At 42.7% G+C, this 27,770-nt stretch overlaps 1 protein-coding gene across 3 annotated transcripts in view; it reads left to right on the forward strand.

Annotated features, from left to right (window-relative positions):
• The window catches only part of ENTREP2 (endosomal transmembrane epsin interactor 2), a 499,108-nt gene that overhangs the window by 454,728 nt on the left and 16,610 nt on the right, over nucleotides 1-27,770 (forward strand). For all 3 annotated transcript variants that reach the window (XM_059180189.1, XM_059180190.1, XM_059180191.1), the window contains 3 exons: nucleotides 15,872-15,979; nucleotides 25,367-25,527; nucleotides 26,097-26,232. In XM_059180189.1, coding sequence (XP_059036172.1) covers nucleotides 15,872-15,979; nucleotides 25,367-25,527; nucleotides 26,097-26,232 — 405 coding nt within the window. The remainder of the gene's footprint in view (nucleotides 1-15,871; nucleotides 15,980-25,366; nucleotides 25,528-26,096; nucleotides 26,233-27,770) is intronic.

Genomic DNA, 27,770 nt, shown 5'->3' on the forward strand with positions numbered 1-27,770 from the left:
TTTTTCTACATTGGAGTCCCCTTCCTGCCATGAAAGACTCATTAAGACAGACATCCTTGCATTGAGTAATTGATAAGTTTCAATAGGATAATTCTGATAAAGCCCTACACCCATCCCTTAATTACAACACACAAAATTACTGTTGGCTATGGTCTCATCACTTAGTTTTTATGCTAAGAGACTTTCCTCACCTTCCATCATTACACTTTGACTGATAACGGTCTCCTATGGGATCTCTTTCTTTATGCAAAGAAAGAAAAAAACACGTAGGGGAAAAAAAAAAACTGGAATGAATGTAAGACAGTTCGTCCTCTGGACAACAGTAAATTTTATTAGCGTAAGTATCCCTGATGGCTGGCAGCAAAACTTAGCATCCACAGTGAAGACCTGCCTTGTTTTCACACTTGCCATTTTGAATGACCTTATAAAAATATTTTATAGAACATGGATTTCAGTACTTGCAGAAGATTCTCTGATAAAGCTGTCAAAGGGCAGAAGTAAAGGCATTATTTAAGCCAGAAAGAGAATTCCAAAGAAACACATAAGCATAATTTCAGGTGGTGTGCCATTATCTAGAAAAAAAAAAGAAAAAGAAAGAAAGAAAAGCCAAGCATTTTAACAGCTGGAAGAAGGGGGAAAAAAGTCTTTGGTGTGTATTTCAAATGAATACACTCCATGAAACATAAAGCAGCACTTGCCTCATGAGGCATATTCAAAAAAAGTTGTGATCTGTGTTGTGTTTATTTTTTTCTGTGAGTAGTTTTATTTGGTTGCAAATGAAAGTATATACAAAATTAATGTTCTTTTTGGAAAGGCATTTGTTTTAATGACAGTGGAATATATGGTCAATAAAGTTGAAAGTTTTAGATTGAGGACAAAATTAAGGGTATTGATTATATTTTTGATTATGGTCCATTAAGAGATGTCCCTATATTGGTTCTAGTTTTGAATTGCCCCCTGAGAGATATCATATACACACACACACACACACACATACACACACACATACATACACATACATATATATCTATATATATAGTTTCTGTGTACTATCTCGGGTTATTCTCTGATGTATCTTTAAGGTGAGAATTGTAATTTCATCCAAGAATGCCCTCTTCTCTAGGAAATCTAGAGCACCCTAATACTCTGCAGTCTGGTGGGGGAGAAGAAAATGAGTAAACCCAGGCCATCAGATATATCAGGGGCACCCACAGGGGAAGGAACATCTCGATTCTGTAGGGATGACACCTAGTCTGCATCTCCCATCCTGACCTCCATCATGAGCACTAGACCCACCTTTCCAAGTGGTCATGAACATCTCTGTGGGCAGGTCCCTGGCAACCAGCTTTACATGTCACAGACCACATTGGTTATTTGCCTGTGAAGACTGCTCCTTTCCCTCAGGCCCCTGGCACACTGCTGGCATCATGCTCCCACTTACAACTTATGCCTCAGAGTAATTTCCTTTCTTCTGCCTTATCCCCGTCTGTGCCCAACCAATGACCATGCTCTCCTGGTTTCAGCTTTCAAGTCATTCTCAGACTCCCAGTCTCCATGCTTCCTTCATGTGCTCTGGTTTCAACCCTCTGTAGCAGTGGTGAGATGATCACCCCCATGCTGCCAGTCTCTCATTTCAACACCTATTTACTGAGCACGTTAAATCCTGGCCTCTGTGCTTGGCCCTACAAAAGGTGTCTCTCTCAATCATTTGTGACAATAGGCTGCATTCTCTTTCCCAACATCAACACACATCTTCAGAGGTATCTCATCACTTAGAAAATAAAACCCAAGCTCCTTAGACTCTTTCCAGCCATATCTGTGCATGTGCTTTAACACCGCTGAGCTCCCATCCTGCTCCATCCTTAGTGGCTACAGGAGCAGGGAGGACACTTGAGATGACCACAGTAATATTGCACAGATTACTTAAGCAGTTGTCTAAGCCCTGCTACAACCACTTAGGAAATGGAAACCAGAAAGTTACCAAGACCTTTTGGCCAAGATGGAATTATAGGAACTAGATTTAGATTCCCACTTGAAACAACTCCCCACTTTCCCAGCCAAAAGAAACCAAAATAGACAGAATATGAAGACATATCAGGCAACTAGGGACAATGATCCTGAGATATGGTCAACAAATGAGGTGAGCCCTATGGCAGCCCCAACTTATAGCTTCAAAAGCCTCCAGGTCACAGCACAGGGATGGAGAGCTCAGGAGGATCCCTACAGACTCCCAGAGTTGGGAACACAGAGCTAAGAGTCCTAGGGAGACTAAAACCTGGAGACTAGAGTTCCTAGGACTGAGTAATAGAAGGGAGGAACTCTGGGATCTTCAGAGGATCCCCCTGAAGTATTCAGCTAGATATTGATTAGCGCATGCATGGGAAGAAACTGTCTTAGAAAAGAACCACGGAAAAAGGTTTAGAAACGGTGTGTGATGCAGGTCTGAGAGTAGTACACATGCCCATATTGTTCAGAGTGCCCAGAACACTCTTACTTCAGGAGTGGGGAATAATTAGCCATAGACTGAACCCTGCTCAGTTCTGCCTAACAAATCTTATAAACAAGACTCTTCTGTGTCTTCACATTGTCATTGAATGATTTAACCTTGAGGATGTATTTAAACACGCTATGTTAACTTTGTCCCCTATAATATTATCATAATCATCTTCCTCTTTGCTATTATGCAAGGAAACTTTGAGAACAAATGAACAGGGAAAGGGCTTGCAGAGACTTTGTGATCACAATAATTTACAGGAGATTGGGGAACCTTTTTAAAGGATGGTATAGATTAGAATATATGGGTTCCTGTATCTATGAGTAAATAGATCCTGGGGATCTCCCAGACAAGAAAGTCATTTGGACACATATCTAATGCATCTATGAAGCATTCAGTGAGGAAATACAGTGATATTTCCCATCTCTTCTTGAGGATTTGTCAACCCCTTGGTTAAATTATTAAAACTAGCCTATTTAATACCACTGTCTTTAGGTGAAAGATCCATTTTTCCTGATAGCTTTTTGAGTATGTACAATATTTTGTATATTTTTGCCTGAATAAGTTTGTATGACTAAGATTGAATTAGAGAACATATCATTACAGGCATAACTTCTTTTATTATGCTTCATTTTATTGCACTTCTCAGATACTGTGTTTTTACAAATTGAAGGTTGTGGCAACCCTGCATCGAGCAAGTCTATTGGCATCATTTTCCCAGCAGCATTCACTCATTTCATGTCTCTGTTACATTTTGGCAATTCTCACAATACTTCGAACTTTCATTATTATTATATTTGTTATGGTGACCTATGAGCAGTTATCTCTGATATTACTATTATGATAGTTTCTGGGCATCACAAACCGTGCCCGTACATAAATGGTGAACTTAGTTGATAAATATATATATATGTATTCTGACTGCTCCACTGACCAGCGATTTCCCGGCTCATTTTGACTAGAGATGATTAAGCTTAGTGAAAAGCTCATGTTGAAAGTTGAGATAGGCCAGAAACTAGGCCTCTTGCACCAGTTATCCAGTTTGTGAATACAAAGGAGAAGTTCCTGAAGGAAATTAAAAGTGCTACTCCAGTGAACACATGAATGATCAGAAAGCAAAACTTCCTTACTGCTGATATGTTGAATGTTCCAGAGGTCTGGATAGAGCAGACCAGCCACAACATTCCTTTAAGCAAAAAGCCTAATCCAGAGCCAGGCCCTAAATCTTTTCAGTTCTGCAAAGGTTGAGAGAGATGAGGAAGCTGCAGAAGGAAAGTCTGAAGCTAGCAGCAGTTGCTTCATGAGGTTTAAGGAAAGAGGCCGTCTCCATAACATCAAAGTACAAGGTGAAGCAGCAGGTGCTGATGGAGAAGCTACAGTCAGTCATCCAGAAGATCTAACTCAGATAATTAATGAACATGGTGATACTCAACAGTAGACTTTCAATATAGGCAAAACAGCCTCCTACTGGAAGGAGATGCCATCTGGGACCTCTATAGATAGAGAAAAAAAGTTGATGCCTGGCTTCAAAGATTCAGAAGACAGACTGACTCTGATACAGATGTACAATGAAATTAATGTTTCTTTTTAATTTTTTTTAATAAGCATATATTTTTATCCCCAGGGGTACAGGTCTGTGAATCACCAGGTTTACACACTTCACAGCACTCACCAAAGCACATACCCTCCCCAATGTCCATAATCCCACCCCCTTTTCCCTACCCCCCTCCCCTCAGCAACCCTCAGTTTGTTTTGTGAGATTAAGAGTCACTTATGGTTTGTCTCCCTCCCACTTCCATGTTGTTTCATTGATTCTTCTTCTACCCACTTAAGCCCCCATGTTGCATCACCACTTCCTCATATCAGGGAGATCATAGGATAGTTGTCTTTCTCTGCTTGACTTATTTCGCTAAGCATGATACGCTCTAGTTCCATCCATGTTGTCGCAAATGGCAAGATTTCATTTCTTTTGATGGATGCATATTATTCCATTGTGTATATATACCACATCTTCTTGATCCATTCATCTGTTGATGGACTTCTAGGTTCTTTCCATAGTTTGGCTATTGTGGACATTGCTGCTATAAACATTCGGGTGCACGTGCCCCTGTGGATCACTACGTTTGTGTCTTTAGAGTAAATACCCAGTAGTGCAATTGCTGGGTCATAGGGCAGTTCTATTTTCAACATTTTGAGGAACCTCCAGGCTGTTTTCCAGAGTGGCTGCACCAGCTTGCATTCCCACCAACAGTGTAGGAGGGTTCCCCTTTCTCCGCATCCTCGCCAGCATCTGTCATTTCCTGACTTGTTGATTTTAGCCATTCTGACTGGTCTGAGGTGGTATCTCATTGTGGTTTTGATTTGTATTTCCCTGATGCGAGTGATATGGACCACTTTTTCATGTGTCTGTTGGCCATCTGGATGTCTTCTTTGCAGAAATGTCTGTTCATGTCCTCTGCCCATTTCTTGATTGGATTATTTGTTCTTTGGGTGTTGAGTTTGCTAAGTTCTTTATAGATTCTGGACACTAGTCCTTTATCTGATATGTCGTTTGCAAATATTTTCTCCCATTCTGTCAGTTGTCTTTTGATTTTGTTAACTATTTCCTTTGCTGTGCAAAAGCTTTTGATCTTGATGAAATCCCAATAGTTCATTTTTGCCCTTGCTTCCCTTGCCTTTGGCATTATTCCTAGGAAGATGTTGCTGTGGCTGAGGTCGAAGAGGTTGCTGCCTGTGTTCTCCTCAAGGATTTTGATGGATTCCTTTTGCACATTGAGGTCCTTCATCTATTTTGAGTCTATTTTCGTGTGTGGTGTAAGGAAATGGTCCAATTTCATTTTTCTGCATGTGGCTGTCCAATTTTCCCAGCACCATTTATTGAAGAGGCTGTCTTTTTTCCATTGGACAGTCTTTCCTGCTTTGTCGAAGATTAGTTGACTGTAGAGTTGAGGGTCTATTTCTGGGCTCTCTATTTTGTTCCATTGATCTATGTGTCTGTTTTTGTGCCAGTACCATGCTGTCTTGATGATGACAGCTTTGTAATAGAGCTTGAAGTCCGGAATTGTGATGCCACCAACTTTGGCTTTCTTTTTCAATATCCCTTTGGCTATTCGAGGTCTTTTCTGGTTCCATATAAATTTTAGAATTATTTGTTCCATTTATTTGAAAAAAGATGGATGGTACTTTGATAGGAATTGCATTAAATGTGTAGATTGCTTTAGGTAGCATAGACATTTTCACAATATTGATTCTTCCAATACAGGAGCATGGAACATTTTTCCATTTCTCTGTGTCTTCCTCAATTTCTTTCATGAGTACTTTATAGTTTTATGAGTATAGATTCTGTGCCTCTTTGGTTAGGTTTATTCCTAGGTATCTTATGGTTTTGGGTGCAATTGTAAATGGGATTGACTCCTTAATTTCTCTTTCTTCTGTCTTGTTGTTGGTGTAGAGAAATGCAACTGATTTCTGTGCATTGATTTTATATCCTGACACTTTACTGAATTCCTGTATAAGTTCTAGCAGTTTTGGAGTGGAGTCTTTTGGGTTTTCCACATATAGTATCATATCATCTGCAAAGAGTGATAATTTGACTTCTTCTTTGCCGATTTGGATGCCTTTAATTTCCTTTTGTTGTCTGATTGCTGAGGCTAGGACTTCTAGTACTATGTTGAATAGCAGTGGTGATAATGGACATCCCTGCTGTGTTCCTGAACTTAGCGGAAAAGCTTTCAGTTTTTCTCCATTGAGAATGATATTTGCGGTGGGTTTTTCATAGATGGCTTTGATGATATTGAGGTATGTGCCCTCTATCCCTACACTTGGAAGAGTTTTGATCAGGAAGGGATACTGTACTTTGTCAAATGCTTTTTCAGCATCTATTGAGAGTATCATATGGTTCTTGTTCTTTCTTTTATTGATGTGTTGTATCACATTGACTGATTTGCGGATGTTGAACCAGCCTTGCAGCCCTGGAATAAATCCCACTTGGTCGTGGTGAATAATCCTTTTAATGTACTGTTGAATCCTATTGGCTAGTATTTTGTTGAGTATTTTCGCATCTGTGTTCATCAAGGATAGCTCTCTTTTTTGATGGGATCCTTGTCTGGTTTTGGGATCAAGGTGATGCTGGCCTCATAAAATGAGTTTGGAAGTTTTCCTTCCATTTCTATTTTTTGGAACAGTTTCAGGAGAATAGGAATTAGTTCTTCTTTAAATGTTTGGTAGAATTCCCCCGGGAAGCCGTCTGGCCCTGGGCTTTTGTTTGTTTGGAGATTTTTAATGACTGTTTCAATCTCCTTACTGGTTATGGGTCTGTTCAGGCTTTCTATTTCTTCCTGGTTCAGTTGTGGTAGTTTATATGTTTCTAGGAATGCATCCATTTCTTCCAGATTGTCAAATTTGTTGGCGTAGAGTTGCTCATAGTATATTCTTATAATAGTTTGTATTTCTTTGGTGTTAGTTGTGATCTCTCCTCTTTCATTCATGATTTTATTTATTTGGGTCCTTTCTCTTTTCTTTTTGATAAGTCGGGCCAGGGGTTTATCAATTTTATTAATTCTTTCAAAGAACCAGCTCCTAGTTTCGTTGATTTGTTCTATTGTTTTTTTGGTTTCTATTTCATTGATTTCTGCTCTGATCTTTATGATTTCTCTTCTCCTGCTGGGCTTAGGGTTTCTTTCTTGTTCTTTCTCCAGCTCCTTTAGGTGTAGGGCTAGGTTGTGTACCTGAGACCTTTCTTGTTTCTTGAGAAAGGCTTGTACCGCTATATATTTTCCTCTCAGGACTGCCTTTGTTGTGTCCCAGAGATTTTGAACCGTTGCATTTTCATTATCATTTGTTTCCATGATTTTTTTCAATTCTTCTTTAATTTCCCGGTTGACCCATTCATTCTTTAGAAGGATGCTGTTTAGTCTCCATGTATTTGGGTTCTTTCCAAACTTCCTTTTGTGGTTGAGTTCTAGCTTTAGAGCATTGTGGTCTGAAAATATGCAGGGAATGATCCCAATCTTTTGATACCAGTTGAGTCCTGGTTTAGGACCAAGGATGTGATCTATTCTGGAGAATGTTCCATGTGCACTAGAGAAGAATGTGTATTCTGTTGCTTTGGGATGAAAAGTTCTGAATATATCTGTGATGTCCATCTGGTCCAGTGTGTCGTTTAAGGCCTTTATTTCCTTGCTGATCTTTTGCTTGAATGATCTGTCCATTTCAGTGAGGGGAGTGTTAAAGTCCCCTACTATTATTGTATTATTGTTTATGTGTTTCTTTGTGTTTTTTTTAATTTTTTATTTTTTATAAACATATATTTTTATCCCCAGGGGTACAGATCTGTGAATCACCAGGTTTGCACACTTCACAGCACTCACCAAAGCACATACCGTCCCCAATGTCCTTAACCCCACCCCCTTCTCCCAAACCCCCTCTTTGATTTTGTTATTAATTGGTTTATATAGTTGGCTGCTCCCACGTTGGGGGCATAGATATTTAAAATTGTTAGATCTTCTTGTTGGGCAGACCCTTTAAGTATGATATAGTGTCCTTCCTCATCTCTTATTATATAGTCTTTGGCTTAAAATCTAATTGATCTGATATAAGGATTGCCACTCCTGCTTTCTTCTGATGTCCATTAGCATGGTAAATTCTTTTTCACCCCATCACTTTAAATCTTGAGGTGTCTTCGGGCTTAAAATGAGTTTCTTGGAGGCAACATATAGATGGGTTTTGTTTTTGTATCCATTCTGATAGCCTGTGTCTTTTGACAGGGGCATTTAGCCCATTAACATTCAGGGTAACTATTGAGAGATATGAATTTAGGTCCATTGTATTGCCTGTAAGGTGACTGTTACTGTATATGGTCTCTGTTCCTTTCTGATCTACCACTTGTAGGCTCTCTCTTTGCTTAGAGGACCCCTTTCAAGATTTCCTGTAGAGCTGGTTTGGTGTTTGCAAATTCTTTCAGTTTTTGTTTGTCCTGGAAGCTTTTAATCTCTCCTTCTATTTTCAATGATAGCCTAGCTGGATATAGTATTCTTGGCTGCATGTTTTTCTCGTTTAGTGCTCTGAAAATATCATGCCAGCTCTTTCTGGCCTGCCAGGTCTCTGTGGATAAGTCAGCTGCCAATCTAATATTTTTACCATTGTATGTTACAGACTTCTTTTCCCGGGCTGCTTTCAGGATTTTCTCTTTGTCACTGAGACTTGTAAATTTTACTATTAGGTGACGGGGTGTGGGCCTATTCTTATTGATTTTGAGGGGCGTTCTCTGAACCTCCTGAATTTTGATGCTCGTTCCCTTTGCCATATTGGAGAAATTCTCCCCAATAATTCTCTCCAGTATACCTTCTGCTCCCCTCTCTCTTTCTTCTTCTTCTGGAATCCCAATTATTCTAATGTTGTTTCGTCTTATGGTGTCACTTATCTCTCGAATTCTCCCCTCGTGGTCCAGTAGCTGTTTGTCCCTCTTTTGCTCAGCTTCTTTATTCTCTGTCATTTGGTCTTCTATATCACTAATTCTTTCTTCTGCCTCATTTATCCTAGCAGTGAGAGCCTCCATTTTTGATTGCACCTCATTAATAGCTTTCTTGATTTCAACTTGGTTAGATTTTAGTTCTTTTATTTCTCCAGAAAGGGCTTTTATATCTCCCGAGAGGGTTTCTCTAATATCTTCCATGCCTTTTTCGAGCCCGGCTAGAACCTTGAGAATTGTCATTCTGAACTCTAGATCTGACATATTACCAATGTCTGTATTGATTAGGTCCCTAGCCTTGGGTACTGCCTCTTGTTCTTTTTTTTGTGGTGAATTTTTCCGTCTTGTCATTTTATCCAGATAAGAGTATATGAAGGAGCAAGTAAAATACTAAAAGGGTGGCAACAACCCCAGGAAAATATGCTTTAACCAAATCAGAAGAGATCCCAAATCGTGAGGGGGAAGAAAGGGAATAAAAAGAGGTTCAAAAAGGGAGAAAGAAAAAAAAAAGAAAAGAATTTAAAAAAAAGAAAACGAATAAAGAAAACTATAAAAAAGAAAAAATATATATATTAGATAAACTAGTTAAAAAACATTAAAAAAGAAAAGGGTAAAAGTTAAAAAAAATTTTACCAGAAGGCGAGAAAAAAAACAAAAAATGAAAAAGAAAAAAATTAAATTATCTGCAAGACTAAAAAAAATCACAGGGAGAAAGCCATGAGTTCCGTGCTTTGCTTTCTCCTCCTCTGGAATTCTGCTGCTCTCCTTGGTATTGAAACCGCACTCCTTGGTAGGTGAACTTGGTCTTGGCTGGATTTCTTGTTGATCTTCTGGGGGAGGGGCCTGGTGTAGTGATTCTCAAGTGTCTTTGCCCCAGGCGGAATTGCACCGCCCTTACCAGGGGCCGGAGTGAGTAATCCGCTCGGGTTTGCTTTCAGAAGCTTTTGTTCCCTGAGCGCTTTCGGTAGGGTTCTGGAGGACAGGAATACAAATGGCGGCCTCCTGGTCTCCGGCCTCTGCCTGACCTCCGGCCGCGCTCCGAGCTCACCGAGCCTGCGACCGGTTCAAGGTAACACCGAGCTGTGATCTTACTGTCAGCTCTGTCTCTGTAGCCGGCTTTCCTGTTCCAGTACCCGCAAGCTCTGCGACACTCAGACACCCCCGATTCTTCTGTGACCCTGCGGGACCTGAGGCCACGCTGACCCTGTGTGGGCTTCGCCCTGGTTTAGCCTCTGGAGCGATGTCCCTCAGTGGAACAGACTTTTAAAAGTCCTGATTTTGTGCTCCGTTGCTCCGCCACTTGCCGGGAGCCAGCCCCTCCCCCCGGGGTCTATCTTCCTGTCGCTTTGGATTCACTTCTCCCCAGTCCTACCTTTCAGAAAGTGGTTGTTTTTCTGTTTCCAGAATTGCTGTTCTTCTTCTCTTTGATCTGCCGATGGATTTGCAGGTGTTTGCAATCTTTAGATAAGCTATCTAGCTGATCTCCTGGTAGCTGAAGTAGTCTCAGCCTGCTACTTCTCTGCCATCTTCACTCCTTCCCCCCTGAAATTAATGTTTTTTGACTGTTAACACAACATCCATTCTGCAGCCTACAGGCCAAGGAGTAATCTTGCCTTTCAAGTCTTGTTTTTTAGAAATATATTCCCTGCAAATCAAAACCACAGTGAGGTACCACCCCACACCTGTCAGAAGGGTTAAGATCAGAAACACAAGAAACAATAAGTGTTGGTGAGGATTTGGAGAAAAAGGAACCCTCTTACACTTTTGGTAGGAATGGAAACAGGTGCAGCCACTCTGGAAAACAGTATGGAGGTTCCTCATAAAGTTAAAAATAGAACTACCCTATGACCCAGCAATCACACTACTGGGTATTTAACCAAATAATACAAAAGCACTAATTCAAATGGGTACACAATTCATTAGTGTAGCCCTATGTTTATAGCAACATTATTTACAGTAGCCAAATTATGGAGGCAGCCCAAGTGCCCATTGGTAGATGAATAGATAAAGAACATATGGTGTGTGTATATATGCAATGGAATATTACTCAGCCATTAAAAAAATGAAATCTTTGCATTTGGAGTGACATGGATGGAGCTGAAGAGCGTAATGTTAAGCTAAAGAATCAATCAGAGAAAGGCAAATATCATATGATTTCACTCATATGTGGTACGTAAGAAACAAAGCAAATGACCAAAGAAAAAAGAGAGAGAGAAACCAAGAAACAGACTCTTAATTCTAGAGAACAAACTGATGGTTACCATAGGGGAGGTGGGGGGGAGGATGGGTGAAAGAGGTGATGGAGATTAAGGTGGACACTTGTCATGATGAGGACTAGGTGATGTATTGAATTTTTAATCACTATATTGTACGTCTGAAACTAATATCACTGTATGTTAATGATACTAGAATTACAATAAAAAATAAAGCATTTTTCAGAACAGTAAAAAAAAAAAAGAAATTTCATAAGCTTCTATATAGCAGCTATAGACTATGATTCCTCCAATGCATCTGTGCAAAGTCAACTAAAAACCTTCTGTAAAGAATTCACCATTCTAGATACCATTAAGGACATCCATAATTCACAAGAAGAGATCAAAATATCAATACATACATCAATACAAACTGATTTAGCCCTCCTGGATGACTTTGAGGGGTTCAGATCTTCAGTGGTGGAAAAGTAATTGCAGATGTGGTAGAAACAGCTACAGAACTAGAATTGGAAGTGGAACCTGAAGATGGGACTGGATTGCTTCCCTCTCATGGAAAAAAAAAAAACAAACAAACAAACTTGAGTTAAGGAGGAGTTGATTTTTATGGATGAAGGAGTTGATTTTTATGGATGAATAAAGAAAGGATTTATTGAGATAGAATCTATTCCTGGAGAAGATGCTGTGAAGATTGGTGAAATGTTAACAAAGGATTTAGAATATACAGTGGAAAAAAGACAGTCTCTTCAATATATGGTGCTGGGAAAACTGGGCAGCTATATGTAGAATAATGAAACTCGACCATTCTCTTACACCGTACACAAAGATAAACTCAAAATGGATAAAAGACCTCAATGTGAGACAGGAATCCATCAGAATCCTAGAGGAGAACATAGACAGTAATCTCTTCAATATCAGCCACAGCAACTTCTTTCAAGATATGTCTCCAAAGGCAAAGGAAACAAAAGCGAAGATGAACTTCTGGGATTTCATCAAAATCAAAAGCTTCTGCACAGCAAAGGAAACAGTCAAGAAAACAAAGAGGCAACGCATGGAATGGGAGAAGATATTTGCAAATGACAGTACAGACAAAAGGTTGATATCCAAGATCTTAATGAACTCCTCAAACTCAACACACACAAAACAGACAATCATATCAAAAAGTGGGCAGAAGATATGGACAGACACTTCTCCAATAAAGACATACAAATGGCTATCAGACATATGAAAAAATGTTCATCATCACTAGCCATCAGGGAGATTCAAATTAAAACTACATTGAGATATCACCTTACCCCAGTTAGAATGGCCAAAATTAGCAAGACAGGAAACAACATGTGTTGGAGAGGATGTGGAGAAAGGGGAACCCTCTTACACTGTTGGTGGGAATGCAAGTTGGTGCAGCCTCTTTGGAGAACAGTGTGGAGATTCCTCAAGAAATTAAAAATAGAACTTCCCTATGACCCTGCCATTGCACTCCTGGGTATTTACCCCAAAGATACAGATGTAGTGAAAAGAAGGGCCATCTGTGCCCCAATGTTTATAGCAGCAATGGCCACGGTTGCCAAACTGTAGAAATAACCAAGATGCCCTTCAGTGGACGAATGGATAAGGAAAATGTGGTCCATATACACTATGGAGTATTATGCCTCCATCAGAAAGGACGAATACCCAACTTTTGTAGCAACATGGACGGGACTGGAAGAGATTATGCTGAGTGAAATCAGTCAAGCAGAGAGAGTCAATTATCATATGGTTTCACTTATTTGTGGAGCATAACAAATAGCATAGAGGACATGGGGAGTTAGAGAGGAGAAGGGAGTTGGGGGAAATTGGAAGGGGAGGTGAACCATGAGAGACTATGGACTCTGAAAAACAATCTGAGGGTTTTGAAGGGGCAGGGGGTGGGAGGTCGGGTACCAGGTGGTGGGTATTATAGTGGGCACAGATTGCATGGAGCACTGGGTGTGGTGCAAAAATAATGAATACTGTTATGCTGAAAATAAAAAATAAATTTTTAAAAAAAGGATTTAGAATAGTACATCAACTTAGCTGATGAAGCGGAAATGGAGTTTGAGAGGATTGATTGACTCCAATTTTGAAAGAAGTTCTTCGGATAAAATGCTATCAAACAGCATTACATGCTACAGAGAAATATTTCATGAAAGGAAGAATTAGTCAATGAAGCAAACTGGTTGTCTTATTTTAAGAAATTGCTTCAGCCCCCTCAGCTTTCAGCAACTGTTACCCTAATTAGTCAGCAGGCATCAACAGGGAGGAAAAACCCTCCACCAGTAAAATGATTACAACTTGCCGAAACCCCAGATGATATTTAGCACTTTTTAGCAATACAGTATTTTAAAATTAAGGTATGTACATTTTTTAGATATAATGCTTAAACATATATAAATGCACACTTAATAGACAACAGTATAGTGTAAACATAACTTCTATATACACCAGGAAACAAAAAAAATGCATTTGATTCACTTTATTTCAATATTTGTTTTATTGCAATGATCTGGAACACAACCTCAGATATCTACAAGGTATTCCTGTATCATTTTTGTAAATCATGCTTATTTTTAGAGAACAGATTTCCTAAGGAGCAATGAATTGTACTTGGAGAGTTAAAACTCCACAAAATTCGACAAGACAAAGATAGCTATTCTTACCATCTCACTCATCTTCTTATTCATAAACTTGAAATTCTAGCTAGTGCTATAAGGCAATAAAAAATTAAAAAGTATACAAATTGGAAAAGAGGAAATAGAATATTTGCATATGACCTCATTGTCTAGATAAATCCCAAGGTCACAAGATACCAGATAAATATACAAATATAAACCACATTTCTATATCTAGCAATGAACACGTCAAGATTAAAAGTAGAAACACAAAAATAAACCTCAACCTAACCCACACTTTATTCAAAAATTACTTCAGAATGAATCACACACTTAAATGTAAAATGTAAAACTATAAAAACTTTAAAAAAAAAAAAAGAGAAAATCTTGACACCAAAAGCATGAGCCATAAAAACAAAAATTAGTAAGCTGGACCTAAGGTATATGAAACTTTTGTTTTGTGAAAACTTATGTGAAGAGGATTAAAAGCTACAGACTGGGAAAAATATTTGCAAACAACATACCTGACAAAAGACCAAGACCTAAGACACATAAAGGACTCTCAAAATTCATAAAAAACAAATGGTTCTGTTGGAAATGGGCAAATGATACAAATAGGCACTCCACCCAAGAGGATAGACAGATCAAATGAGCACACAAAAAGATATTCAGCAGCACTAGCCATTAGGAAACTTCAAATTAAAACCAGTATCATTTTTTAATGATACTGGTATATCATTACACACCTATCAGAATGGCTAAAATAAAAATAGTGATACCAAATATGGGCAAGAGAGCAGAAAAACTGGATAATGCATACATTTCTGGTAAGAACATAAAATGGTTCAGTCACTCTGGAAAACAATGTGGCAGTTTCTTATAAAACCAAGCATTTAGTTACCCTATGACCTAGCAATTGTATTCTTGGACATTTTCCCCAGGGAAATAAAAACTTACATGAACACAAATACCTGTACACAAACATTCATGGCAGCTTTATTTGTAATAGCCCCAAGCTGAAAACCACACAGATATTTCTCATCTGGTGCCTGATTAAGCAAACTGTGGTACATTCACCATGAAATACTGCTCAGCAATAAAAAGGAATGATCTGCTGACACATGCAACAGTGTGGGTGAATCTTGATGGAATTACTATGAGTAAAAAAAGCCAATTTTGAAAGGTTACATGCTATATGATTCCACTTGTGTACCATTCTTAAAAGGACAAAATTATAAAAATGGAGGCCAGGCTAATGGTTGATAGGGATTGGTAATGGGAGATGGAGCTGGAGCAGGGGAGAGAAGTACGTGTGTCTCTGAAAGGTCAACGTGGGGCAGGGATCCGCATGGTGACAGAAATGTTCTGTGTCTTGACTGCATCACCGTCAATCCTGGTTGTGATATTTCACTATGGTTTTTACAAGATGGGCAAAGGGTCCACAGAGCTTCTCTGTATTATTTCTTACACCTGCTTGTGAATCTTCCATTACCTGAAGGCAAAAAGTTTAATTTAAAAACTTGGCGGTGTGCCTGGGTGGCTCAGCGGGTTGGGGCCTCTGCCTTTGGCTCAGGTCATGGTCTCAAGGTCATTGGGATCGAGCCCCACATTGGGCTCTCCGCTTGGCAGGGCACATGCTTCCTCCTCTCTCTCTGCCTGCTTCTCTGCCTACTTGTGATCTCTCTTTCTCTGTCAAAAAAAAAAAATTTTAACTTGGCATTTTACTAGTTTTCAAGATTTTAAGTTACATTGTATAATTGATAACAATTGCCCCCTACTTAAATGTTGGTGAGTTCAAGATTTTCTTAGACAGTGAGTGCCTAATAATGACCAAAAGTGTGAAATACATCCTTCAGTATCTAAGAATAATTCAGTCAGCATTGTAGAAGGGTAAACAAATGTGTCTATATTAAAGGCCAGTTTTGATTATTAAAATAAACTCCAAAAGAAAACCTCTGGGAAGTGGAAGGCAACTGGTCACACTCGTTCTGGACCTTGATGGAAAAGCTAAGGATCTGCCATCTGGGTTGTTGAGAGGAGACTGACATTCTGCTGCATTTTTCTCTCCCAGGATCTCCTCTTCAGCGTGTGTGCCCTCAATGTCCTCTCCACCATCGTGTGTGCGTTGGCCACGGCCATGTGCTGTATGCAGATGGTCTCTTCCGATGTCCTCCAGATGGTGAGTGGGCCCCTTCCTTCCCAAGCACACTCAAAATAGTGAGACTGACCCCCTTCTCCTCCAGCCTTTTTGAAACTAAAGGAGAGTGGACTCTTCTGACTTCCAACCAGAAGCCCCAGGGATGACAGGCTCTGAGAGTCCATGGAGCTTGGTGGTCACCTCATGCTGTCCTCTGGAAGACCAAGGACCTGTACATTTGGTGCCATTAATGTATTTATTTTAGGCTTTGTTGGAACTGTGTGTTAACGGAGTCCAGCCACTGTCATACCTGTCTAGATGACCCCCGGTGTGTGCTCTTGAGTAATTTCAGAGACAGTCCTAGACAGCCCTAGACATCCTCTGGGTCCAGGACCTCCAGAACAAGGTGCCTTCCTCCAGCTTTGGAAATCTCTTTTAATAAAAGGAAGTTGCTTTTAGAAAATTAGTCCTTTTCAAGTAAAAAAAAAAAAAAAAAAAAAAGAAAGAAAGAAAGAAAAAAACCCTGCTCATCTGCGCTTTTTAGATTTGCTCATTAACCCTGAGCTCATAATCTAGTGGCAGAGTGACTGGTTGGCCATCATTTGCTCCCCTCTCCCCACCCAGCCAAAGCCTTACAGCTGAAGAACTGCCACTCCCAAGGGAGAGAAATGAGACCAGGAGCAAGGGTCACACACTTATTAATACACGTCTATAAGTACATGCTTAATTAATAATGAAGGCTCTTCATTTATTCAACGTGAATAAAACACAGCCCACAGTTCTCAGTATGTTACCGCTAAAATCAGCACGATAAAGAAAAACTGATGGGAAGACATGGTTGTCTAAGGCTAAGGGTAGAAATCGTGTGTGTGTGTGTGTGTGTGTGTGTATGTGTATCTCTGTCTCTCTCTTTGCTTCTTCGAGACCCGCCCTGCCTCCCCCTCAATGTTTTATGTGGCGCATGAATGAAAAAGCAAGCTGTTCTTGCAGTGGACTGTTTGATTTACTTTTTCTCATCTACCCCATGGCAATACATCAGTTCCTCAAGTTACAGGGCCAGAAAGCATCATTACCAAGACGTTAAAAATTCATTGGTTCTAATCACATGCAACGTCCGTCCCTTTGTCTCAGTGTATATCTACACAGCTGTCACACCCGGGCCTGACCTTTCAGAGGGGTGGCAGTTTTCTGAAAGGGATTTAATTAAGCAGTTATTCAGCGGCAATGAACTTTTGGCCTCGCTCACCGAGGCCTCATGTTGGTGATTTTCTCCGGCCTGTTGTATAAAGAAAAGGTTAAGTACCGTGGGGTTCTACTCACCTCTGCAGATTTTACCATTGATCTGTAAACATCATACCAATTTGACCAACCTAACAGAACCAAAGGGCTGTAAATATAAAAGTTTGCCTTCCCCGGTTTGAAGCATTAGAATGAAAATTACCAACTAAATCCGAAGGAGGCATGCGGTAGCTGTTATGGTGTATGCAGTTGTGATCACATTGATGTAGGCTCACGCTATCATTCTGCCATGTGGCTTGCCCGCGGGCCTGCCATCCTGGGCCTGGCGTCAGCCATGTCTTCATCTGAGTCCCACCTATTTTGTGTATGAAGAAAGTGACTCTGGACATGTCACCGAACCCGCCTGAGCCTCGGTTTCCTCACCTCTGAGATGGACCGAATGGCATACCTGGTGAACATTCAAGAAGTGTGACCTACTTGACTCTTAAATGCAAGGGGAATATTGGTTTGTTATTAGGAATGTCCTGGAGCCATGACTGTGAATGCCATGGTCCTTGATGTACTCTGTCGACTGTAAAATACCACAGGGAGGTAAGGTGTGGTCACCAGGACAACAGCTGCCCTCAGAGCCCATGGTTGTTCCATGGCTGAGTATCTGTGGGTAACTTCGCTTCTAACCCCTGACATAGAAGTAGAAATCAGTTAAGTTCCTGCTGGCGAGTCTTTTTCCCTTTGTGACTAGGGCTGTGGGACCAGACAAGGCTCTACTCTCCTTGAAAGTCTCTGGCGGTGCTGCTGACCTGCAGTGTCTCGGGGGGGTGAGGCGGCGGCATTAAAGGGAACTGGGGGCATATGACCGTGGTGCTTTGTATGACCTGTGCATGACCTTAGGCTGCCTCTTCATCCCAGTTTCCTCAGCTCTATGCAAGACCCTTCAGGCTCTGCTGTCCTCAGTGGCCGCTGAGAGAGGAATCAGATAATCTATGTGCGTGGGCTTTGAAAAACCCTGGTGGCCCACCTGGAGAAGGTTGGCTTTTACCACATGGGTCAGAGGCTGGGCAAGGCTGGCTACACAGGCTGCACCCTGGAAGAAGGAGAAGTGAGGAGGCACAGGGACTCATGGTTCGCCCTGAGGGATGGAACCTGGAATCGAGTTATTCATGAGCATGCTTCAGCAGCTCTTTTTAACTTTTTAGAAAAGTCTTCTCCTTTTTTTTTCAGCTTTATTCAGGTGTAATTGACTTTAATTTCCTTACTTTATTTCATTAGACTGTTGAATTAAAGAAGTAATATATGATCACTGAAACAAGTAAAATACAGAGATATATAAAGACAAAGTTAATAAGCTACTTTCTTCCTCCTCATTCTCCTAAGGAAACTTTGCAGCGAATCCTTCCATTTCTTTATTGATTTCTTAGTGTTTATATTAACATATACAAATAGTCTATTTTCCTTGTTCCTCCTTCCTTGCTTCTCTCCATTCTTCCTTCTCTTCCTCCTTCTGCTATGTCTTCCTTTTTTTGTTTCTTAAAAATTTTATTTATCAGAGAGAGAGAGAGAGAGAAAGAAAGAGAAGCAGACTTCCTGCTGAGAGGGGAGCCCAATGCAGGGCTCGATCCCACAACCCTGAGATCAGGACCTGAGCTAAAAGCAAATGTTTAACCAACTGAACCAGCCAGGTACCCCATGTTATGCCTTCCTTTTAACCAAAGGGGATCATACCATTCATATCGCTCTGCAACTTGATTTTGTAACCTGAAATGATAAAGGACATCCCTCTAGGTCAATGTACACAACAATGTCTTCATGTCTATATTGAACGAGACTGTGCATGCAACGTTAATGAGCCATTTCTCTATGTGTGGATGCTTGTGTGGTTTCTCGGTTTTGATTTTGGTTTTGATAGTCCTGTGCAGATGGCACTACTGTAAGCTCCTTCTGCATACAGTTATAGCTCCCTTCGTCCACCTGTGCTGAACCCACTGGCCGGAGAGCCACGGTTCTCCATCCCACATGTAAGATGTGCTGCCTGCTCCCCACAGCATAGCTACCCACCGGCAGCCTCTCTGGTTCACCCACATGCCATCTCTGCTCCCAGCAGTTGGGTCACAAGCTTTCTAAGTGTCAGTTGTAGCTGTCCCCAAAACGGTCTAAGCCAGTGGTATTTGGCTTATAAGTGCATATTGTACTATTATAGAAGCCAATGAAATATAAGTGTCAAAAAGGATCATTGTCTCTCTTATTTAAAAAATGAGTGCACTGGGTGTGGTGCATAAACAATGAATTCTGTTACACTGAAAAGAAATAAATTTAAAAAAAAATGAGTGCTTTGGAAAGATTGAGTGAAAGAGGGTCCTAGATCAATTGCTCTCTATTTCAGTGTGGGTGGGACAGTCATGAGGGATTGAGATACAAAGTTTTAAAGATCTTGGAGGTGTCTGCACACACATTGTTTTACTAGTACTTTTAAGTTCCAGCTCTGCTCCCAAAACACAGAAACGGGAAGCAAGATAATTCATTTATGCACCAAAGACCATGGGGCACCCCAGACCTCAGAGTGACTCAGAGCAAGGACTTTAGCCTGGCATGGAGGGAACCCCTAATTCCTTCCTTGCTTCTGAGGGCCTGCGCGTTGGGATAATTAACCATTTTTGGAACTCATCATGAAGGCATGTATACATGAGATGAAAAGCTTTATGCCTAGCATCAGAATTTATAAAGCTAGAGCACTCTAATACGTTTTGGAAATAGTGATAAAAGGCAAACTGATGATAAAATTCAGTTTATTGATACAGTTTAACGGAGAAAGCTTTTACCTCCAAAGTACCTCTGATCTCACATTTTTAGTTTTATTTCTTGAGTGTAATCTCATTTTCTCCATTTCTCTATTCATCTCTTTTCCTCCCCATGAACTTTATTACCAGCCACTTTACCCTAAGGGACATCATATGCTATTACATGCATCTCCATTAGGCACTTGCTTGTGAACTTTATCTTTTATTATTGTCATTTATGTTTTCAACACCAGCCGTGTGCCCTGTCAAGCAGAAGGCCTCCAGAAAGTGCAGACCGAATGCCAAGACTTTCACAGGTGTGCTAACTGTGGGCTTGCCCATGGAGCTAGCAAAGGGTGCTGTGGTCAGGGACACCCCCAAGCCTGGAACTCCCAGAATCACTCAAGTTCACCAGCATCTTCACCTCTCCAGCTCACCCCAGCTCATTAGCGCCTCATGGAGGCTGGCCCTTCTTGGACCCATAGTGACCTTCCTTGAGGTCTGGGTTTACCGGAAACATCTCCATGTCTTCCTTTTTTTGTTGTTTTGTTTTTAAAGATTTTATTTATCTGGTAGATGCTACTTATCTATCAGACTAGGACCAAAGGATGTCTGATTAATCAATCTTTCTTCCTTCCTTCTCTCCGTCCCCCTCCCTCCTTCTGTCCCTCCCTTTCATCTTTCTTTCTCTCTTTCTCTCTCTCTGTCCTTTCTTTCTTTCTTCTAGATTTTATTTATTTATTTTCAGGGTGGGGGAGAAACTCTTATCCAGACCTGTGCTGAGTGTAGAGCCTGATGCAGGACTGGATCTCACAATCCTGAGATCTTGACCTGAGTCAAAATCAAGAATGGATGCTTAACTGACTGAGCCACCCAGGCACTCCCTGATTGGTCTCAAAAAGCTAGTTACAACAGACAATCCTAACAGTGTAACGTGTAGATGCTGCAAACGTTGTGACTTTAAATATGCAGATGAACATTTGTCTACCAGGGTTTTGATCTGGGGCCAAGACCTTCTGTTTGATTGGGGATCTGAATATCAGTGTACCAAGTTATATTTCCTGTATAAACTTATGGAAAACAGCACCGTCTGTAATTTCCAGATTCCGTTCCTTTAAATTAGAGTGACACCTGCAAAGTGAGCAGAACGCAGAGTTCCCCCGGATGTTTTGACTCCTCTCTGCTCCCTTATGCCTGCCTTGCCAGGACCCGGCTTGGCAGCACTTTCTACTCAGCTGTGCTCCTTTGTCAAGTCTCCCCAAAGCATTCAACTTGGTTCTCATAGCACAAGCAAGATTTTCTGCCTGCATTCATAGTTCGTTATAGATTACGGTCGTAACTAACCTAGGCATTAGCTGCTGGAGAAAGCACCCCGTGCCCTAGATTGGCAGGGAACGTCCCTGGGGTGGTAGCAGGACCAGAGAGCAGCAATGTGTTTCTGGTGGGCATGACTCCGGTGTTTGGAGTGTGGAGACAAAGCCCAGCTCATCTAGTCGGTTGGCGACGCGAGGTCAATTAAGGAATATTAGCATATTTCTCCCAAGAGTCAGCAAGGGTAGAGGAAGAAAGCTGTGGCCCTGTATTTCTTAGTCCTTATGGGAAATCTCAGAGATGTGCGTGATCCATTCAGGAGCCATTCAGGAGTGTGGCGGGGAAGCCAGGAGAGTGTGCTCTGCTCCCCAGTGAACCAGAGAGGCCACCTCTGCTCAGGAGTCTGGGGAGGGGTGTGAAAAGAGGCTGGCAGACCCGTCCTGGAGCCTGGAAGAGGAGAAGCTGCTCAGAACTCAGAGGACGTCCTGGAAATACCAGCCCCTTGTCCTGCCCTTCACTCCTCACTCCTCCCCCTTCCTGCATGGCAGGAGAGGGAGTTGTAGGGACTGCAGAGCAAATATCAGTGATACGGTCCTTTGTTTAAGCCACACCACACTGCCATCTGGATCTGTGACAGAAATGGTGTTTCCCAGTGTGACCCTGTCAGGCCGGATGAGGTCAAAGTAGGGGTTCGAGACTCGAAGAGGTCAGTAATGTGCTCATGGACCCTCAGTGATCAGGCAGGGCCACCCAAGGCCCGCTGACCTCTTCACATCCTCTCTGAGACCCCAGAGTATGGACTGTTCTTATAGAACCAAATTTTAGGGTCTTCCTAAGTGGGCCTTGGGAAGCTGCTGTAGGCCCGTGTACCCCCAGCCCTCTTCCTTGGTTCCAGTGCGCCTGGAAGGACAGTAGCCCCTAAGTTGGGACTCCCTCTCCAGAGCAGACAGATGAGGAGGGGCTTGTCTCCAGCAGGGTCTAAAATGCACACTCCTGGGGTGCCTGGGTGGCTCAGTGGATTAAGCCTCTGCCTTCAGCTCAGGTCATGGTCTCAGGGTCCTGGGATCAAGCCCCGTGTCAGGCTCTCTGCTCAGCGGGGAGCCTGCTTCCCCCTCACCCCCCACCTGTCTCTCCGCCTACCCTCAATCTCTCTCTCTAATAAAAAAAAAAAAATCTTTAAAAAAAATGCACACTCCTCTTTTGTGGATGACGAGTGCTGGGCAATAATAATGCTCACATCAGGTGTGGGAATACTTCAGTCGGGTACCAACACCACTCCACCATACATGGAACAAACAAAACATTTGCAGATGGCCCAGAACAGGGAGGACCACCTGGGGAAGAAGTGGTGATTCAGAGCCGGTTTTCCACCCACCACAGCCCAATGCAGGCTCAGTCTTTGAGCCTGGCCACTGATCTGTAGACATGAGAACACGCAGCATGGTGAGGTGTGGGCTGGGCACGAAGCATTCCTGTCAGTCCTGAAGGATGACTAGGAGGTTGCCAGGCGAAAGGGAAGTGGGGATCCGGGAAGAGAGAACAGACACAGAAATGAGCAGCCACGGAGGCAGCTTCCATGGAACACAAGGGTAGGAGTGGGGAAAGAGCAGACCAGTAGCTGTCTTCTTCCATTCTCCCTCTAGTGCCCCTTGTAGGCAGAGCCCAACAGGAAGCCAACTGACAAGGGAGTCTGGGAAACATGGTTTGCAGACTTCTAGCTCTAACATCTCAAAGAAGAGTTCCAAGCAGGTAACCTTGGACTTGAAGACAGACCCCACCTTGTTGTGGAGGAGGGTGTATGTCAAGAGTTACTTGCAGACTTCCTCCTGGGAAGGTTGAGGAACCTAGGTGAAAGCTCAGTTTGCAATAAGCTGAGTCTGAGTCACTTCCCTGAAAATGGAGCCAACACACCACTGGAAAGGTGATCTGGCGTTTAGAGCAGAAGTGGTTAAAGCTGTCATTTAGCTTTTAAAACACCTCTGGTGTATGGCAGCATCTACGCATTTAAACCGGCTAATAGGATCATCTGAAGTGTCTTGCCTTTCTCGTTGAAAATGCTTGTTGTTCCCGCTCCTGGTGGGATTGTACCTTTAATAAGAAAGCATGTTGACTTTTGCATTTCATGCTTGAGTTTGTTATTGATTTTTCTAATTTCTGATAGAGACTCATTCAAAATATGTCCCTATTAGACTTCAAGGACATTTGGCCTTGTCCTAACTGCTCAGCTTTGTGCAATGCACATCAGGGCTGACAGCTTTCCAAGGCACAGGATGACAGACACACATTCGACCAGCTCCTAGCCACTGACTCACCTCTGTTTCAGACAATTAAACAAAGCCACAGCTCAGACCTGCTGAAAACGCAAGGAATGTGCTCTGTGTGTTAAGAAGAGCCACATGAGTGGCTCAGTGGGTTAAAGCCTCTGCCTGCAGCTCGGGTTGTGATCCCAGGGCCCTGGAATCGAGCCCCATATCCGACTCTCTGCTCAGCAGGGAGCCTGCTTCCTCCTCTCTCTCTCTGCCTGCCTCTCTGCCTACTTGTGATCTCTGTCTGCCAAATAAATAAAATCTTTAAAAAAAAAAGCCACATGAGATAATTTCAGTCTGATGCGTTACATATGTGGACATGGTCACTTTTCTTTCTCTCTAAGTCTGGAGTATGCTAATTTAATGGTATTTGGCCATATTCAGAATCATGACCTCACCCTTGCTCATGCAAAAATATCCTACCATCCCAGCCTCCTAAGAAGTCCAGACTACCCTAAGCACAGCTGCCAGAAGGTTCTTCCTACCACACAACTTTAATAGCACTGCTTCCCAGCTCCAGCACACTCCCTAGCCCCCCCCCCCCTCAGTGCCTCCAGTATTAACTTCTAGGGTCTTATGTAAATTTGCTTTTCTTAAACACATCTTTCACTAGCTCACCTGTTCTTCTTGAGCCTAGAGCACCTTCTTGTAAGCCTACCTCCCAATCTTCAGACCTGTTCAGATGTCATCTTCATTAACCCTTTGTAGACTCCAGGCCCCCACACAGTGCTTGGAGAGCTTGTTTACTAGCAGAACTGTTCTTGCTTGGCCATATACAGTTGATTGTCTCACTCTTCATGTGGTGGATAGCCCAGAGTGTAGCATTTGAGTAGCATAGATCTCCTTGTACCTGCAGGCACTCACAGTGAAGTGTTGATTGGAACTGGAGCAATGGCTCAGACATCTCCATGCTACAGGTAATCTCTGGCAGCAGTGATCAGAGATGGGAAGTTATTGGCCAGTGCTTCCTATGGCAGAAATGGAAAGCTAGGCAGAGGCAGGATTCTTTTTGTTTAAGCAATTTTATCTCAGTTTGCTCAAGCAGTGTCTTGGTTTTAAGATTGCCCCACAGAATGTTTTGGAACTTATGATTATTTTCCTTCAGAGCAGTGTTTTACAGAGTTTATGAATTTCTAGGACTGACAAGTGTTCATAGATACCATGTGTCCAAAAGGACCCATAATGAAATATTCGAGAAATATTCCTTTAATGGATTAAACAGATTTTATTTTATTTATTTATTTATTTATTTATTTATTTTTTAATTTATTGGTGCAGACCTTCTCAGGAGCTTTAACACACAAACATGCACTACAAGGCACCAAAAAGGGAGTACAACACTATGTAGCATTTCCCAAATTTATTTCACTGTAGGAATTTGGGAGGGGCTGTAGAGGAACATCTTGAGGGGCTGGTGTTTCCTCATGAATGCACTTCAGGAAGTGCTATCTTAAATCATGGACATTAGGCACCATTTTGACCCACAGGCTTTGAGTAGTATAATCTAAAGAGAAATATTTAGGGGTGGGGGTGGAATTAAAGACTTCCCAGACTGCATTTCTCCTTAGAATGGAGGCATTCTGTGTAGCATTGTGAGAAGCAAAGCCTAACGAAGAAGCTGTGGGGGCGAGGCATTCCTCACGGAGCCATCATCTTTAAGTGTGTGTTTTGCCGTCACAGTCCAACAGTTTAAATTACATAAGTTCCAAACGAATCATTAAAGCTTATGGATAATTAGCTTAATTAGACACAAGCCACACAAGATGTCCCAAATAACTCTGAATCTCTCTGTTTTCCAGTTCCTTCCACAAAGGGTGCATTCTGCCAGCCCGGCCTGTGTGACCCCCCATGGCACCGTGCTCCACCAGACCCTGGATTTCGATGAGTTCATACCCCCACTCCCACCTCCACCCTATTACCCGCCAGAGTACACCTGCACGCCCACAGCCGAAGCCCACAGGTTGGTCTTTCTGGTGATGGTGGCAGTGACCTATGCGGACAGTAGGGGAGGTGGAACTTGCAACAGCCACCCTCGTTTTCAGTGGGGCAGCTGAGCAGAGGAGAGTGAACATAAGAGAGCATGTTTGATTAAAGACCAGAGCATGAACAGTGAAAAGAGAGAATGTTGGCTTTGAGAGAGAACGTTTCTCTTGGTATTGCCGCCGTGCAACAACAAAAGCAAACCTAGCCCCACAAGAACGGCTCCATTACGTTCTCATGAAACAAAACTGCCGCTGAGTTATGGTCATTAAGAGGACCTGTAAAATTTAATTAAAGATTTAATCGGCTCTATGATTATTTTAATTTCAGTGGACAGGGTTTGTCGACCTCTCTCCAGGAAAAAAAAAAAAAAAAAAAAAAAGGTAAAACTGCCTAGGGAATGAGACTTTTATTTCACAAACAAAATGAGTATTCGACCAAGGGAAACCCTGACAAAAGACATTCTGATTGCCTTTAAGAGAAAGGTCAGCAGTTCAGGATCCCCTCCCCCATCCCAGGAGTGACAATGGGATGGTTCTGCCTTTTCAGGGGCCTCCACTTGGACTTTGCTCCCTCTCCATTCAGCACTTTGTATGATGTTGCCATCAACAGTCCTGGCCTGCTCTACCCCACGGAACTTCCCCCACCCTACGAGGCCGTGGTGGGCCCAACCACCACCAGCCAGGTGAGACCTCCCCACCCCAGACAAGCCAGTTCACTGTACTAAGACACACTCCTTGCATTTGTATTTCTCTCTGTGATCTTGTGGAGAGAAGGCAGCAGGCTCAGAGAGTAGGACCTACAGAGACCCCACCCCAAGTCCAAGGATGCCAGTCCCAGTGTTTGAGCTTCTCTCCCTTGGCTCCTCTCAGATGCACCTGAGCTGAAGTCTGGCTGGTGTGTCTGGGGACACGGTGCAGAAGGAGCTGATACAGGTTAAAAGCCATGAGCAGAGACCCCCCTAGGGATAGAGCTCAGGCTATGAACTGAATACTCAGGGGACTCTGGCCTGTGTCAGTGACATACCTCTGTCATTGTCTACTGGGGAGTTGAGAGAGCCATGCCAGATCCCTGGTCCTGCATGAGGCCTGGCGGCCATAGGCCAGGAAAGTGCCTGAGCCACCAGGCAAAGTGTAGGTGTCTTCCTCTGAGCCTGGTGAGTCAGGCACTCCCATTGCCTTGGGGTCCCTGACCCACAATGGGCACGCACTGGGGGGATGCGTTGGTGGATTCTCGGTTTCCTCACCTGTAAAATGGGGATAATAGTATCAGGCACATAGGATGGAATGGAATGTGTGGAATGGACCCAGCACAGCACCTGACATAGAGTAGGTTCTGATTCAGCAAACATTAGTTGCCCCTTTTTATGATATTGTCATCATCATTGTCATCATCACAATTGTCACTCCTGAATATCGAAGGCCACAAGCCAGAGCAGAGAGATGTGAACTCTCAAAATTCACATAGCACCTGAGTGCAGGTCAGGGTTTGGGGAAGGCCCAGAACTGGGGGCCCATGGGTGAGCACAGCAGTCAAGCTGAGAAGGGGCACATTCAGGGGAACTGAGAAATCCTGCCAAGAATGGGGACTGCAGCCAGTTCTGGGCCCTGAGCCCTGGGCAGAAGAGGGTATGCAAACAAGAACCAGGAGCATCTGAAGGGCACCACTGAGCTCTCCCTAACCCATCTGGACCCACATACCTATGGGCTTCTCAGCAGCACAGAACCTTCAGACAGGATCCCAAGTCACCTACCAGGATGGAGTGCGGGTCTCACATCTAGCCCAGACCTTCTGATGTCCGCCCTGTTCCTTTGAGGTCTCAAGGCCATGTGGTGAGAAGACCAGGAGGTAGTGCTTGTCCTTTCCTCAGCCCCCCACTGAGGAGCGCCTGGCCCTAAGGGACCTCTGTGGGTGGAGAAATGGTTTTACACAATGGCTTTTCAGACTCAGCTTCCACAAGCCTCTAGAAACGATCACATCCACAAGGGAGATCACATTCTGCAGGCCTGACGGTTGTGGGACAGGAAGAAAAGGCAAGAAGTGCTTACCTCTGTGCCCAGCAGGACGTTGGCTACACATTTTTTGCAAGAAAGATATTCTTTGAGGGTCACCTGGGCGGGACTCCTCAGGCTGCCCCAGCCCACCCTGGTGCAGGCGAAGGTGCTCACCACCTGACCCCCCCCTAGGCCTTCCTTCTCCACCACCTCTTGCCCTGAAATGTCC

The sequence above is a fragment of the Mustela lutreola genome, chromosome 7 (assembly GCF_030435805.1).
Source record: "Mustela lutreola isolate mMusLut2 chromosome 7, mMusLut2.pri, whole genome shotgun sequence".
NCBI classification, from domain to species: Eukaryota; Metazoa; Chordata; class Mammalia; order Carnivora; family Mustelidae; genus Mustela; species Mustela lutreola.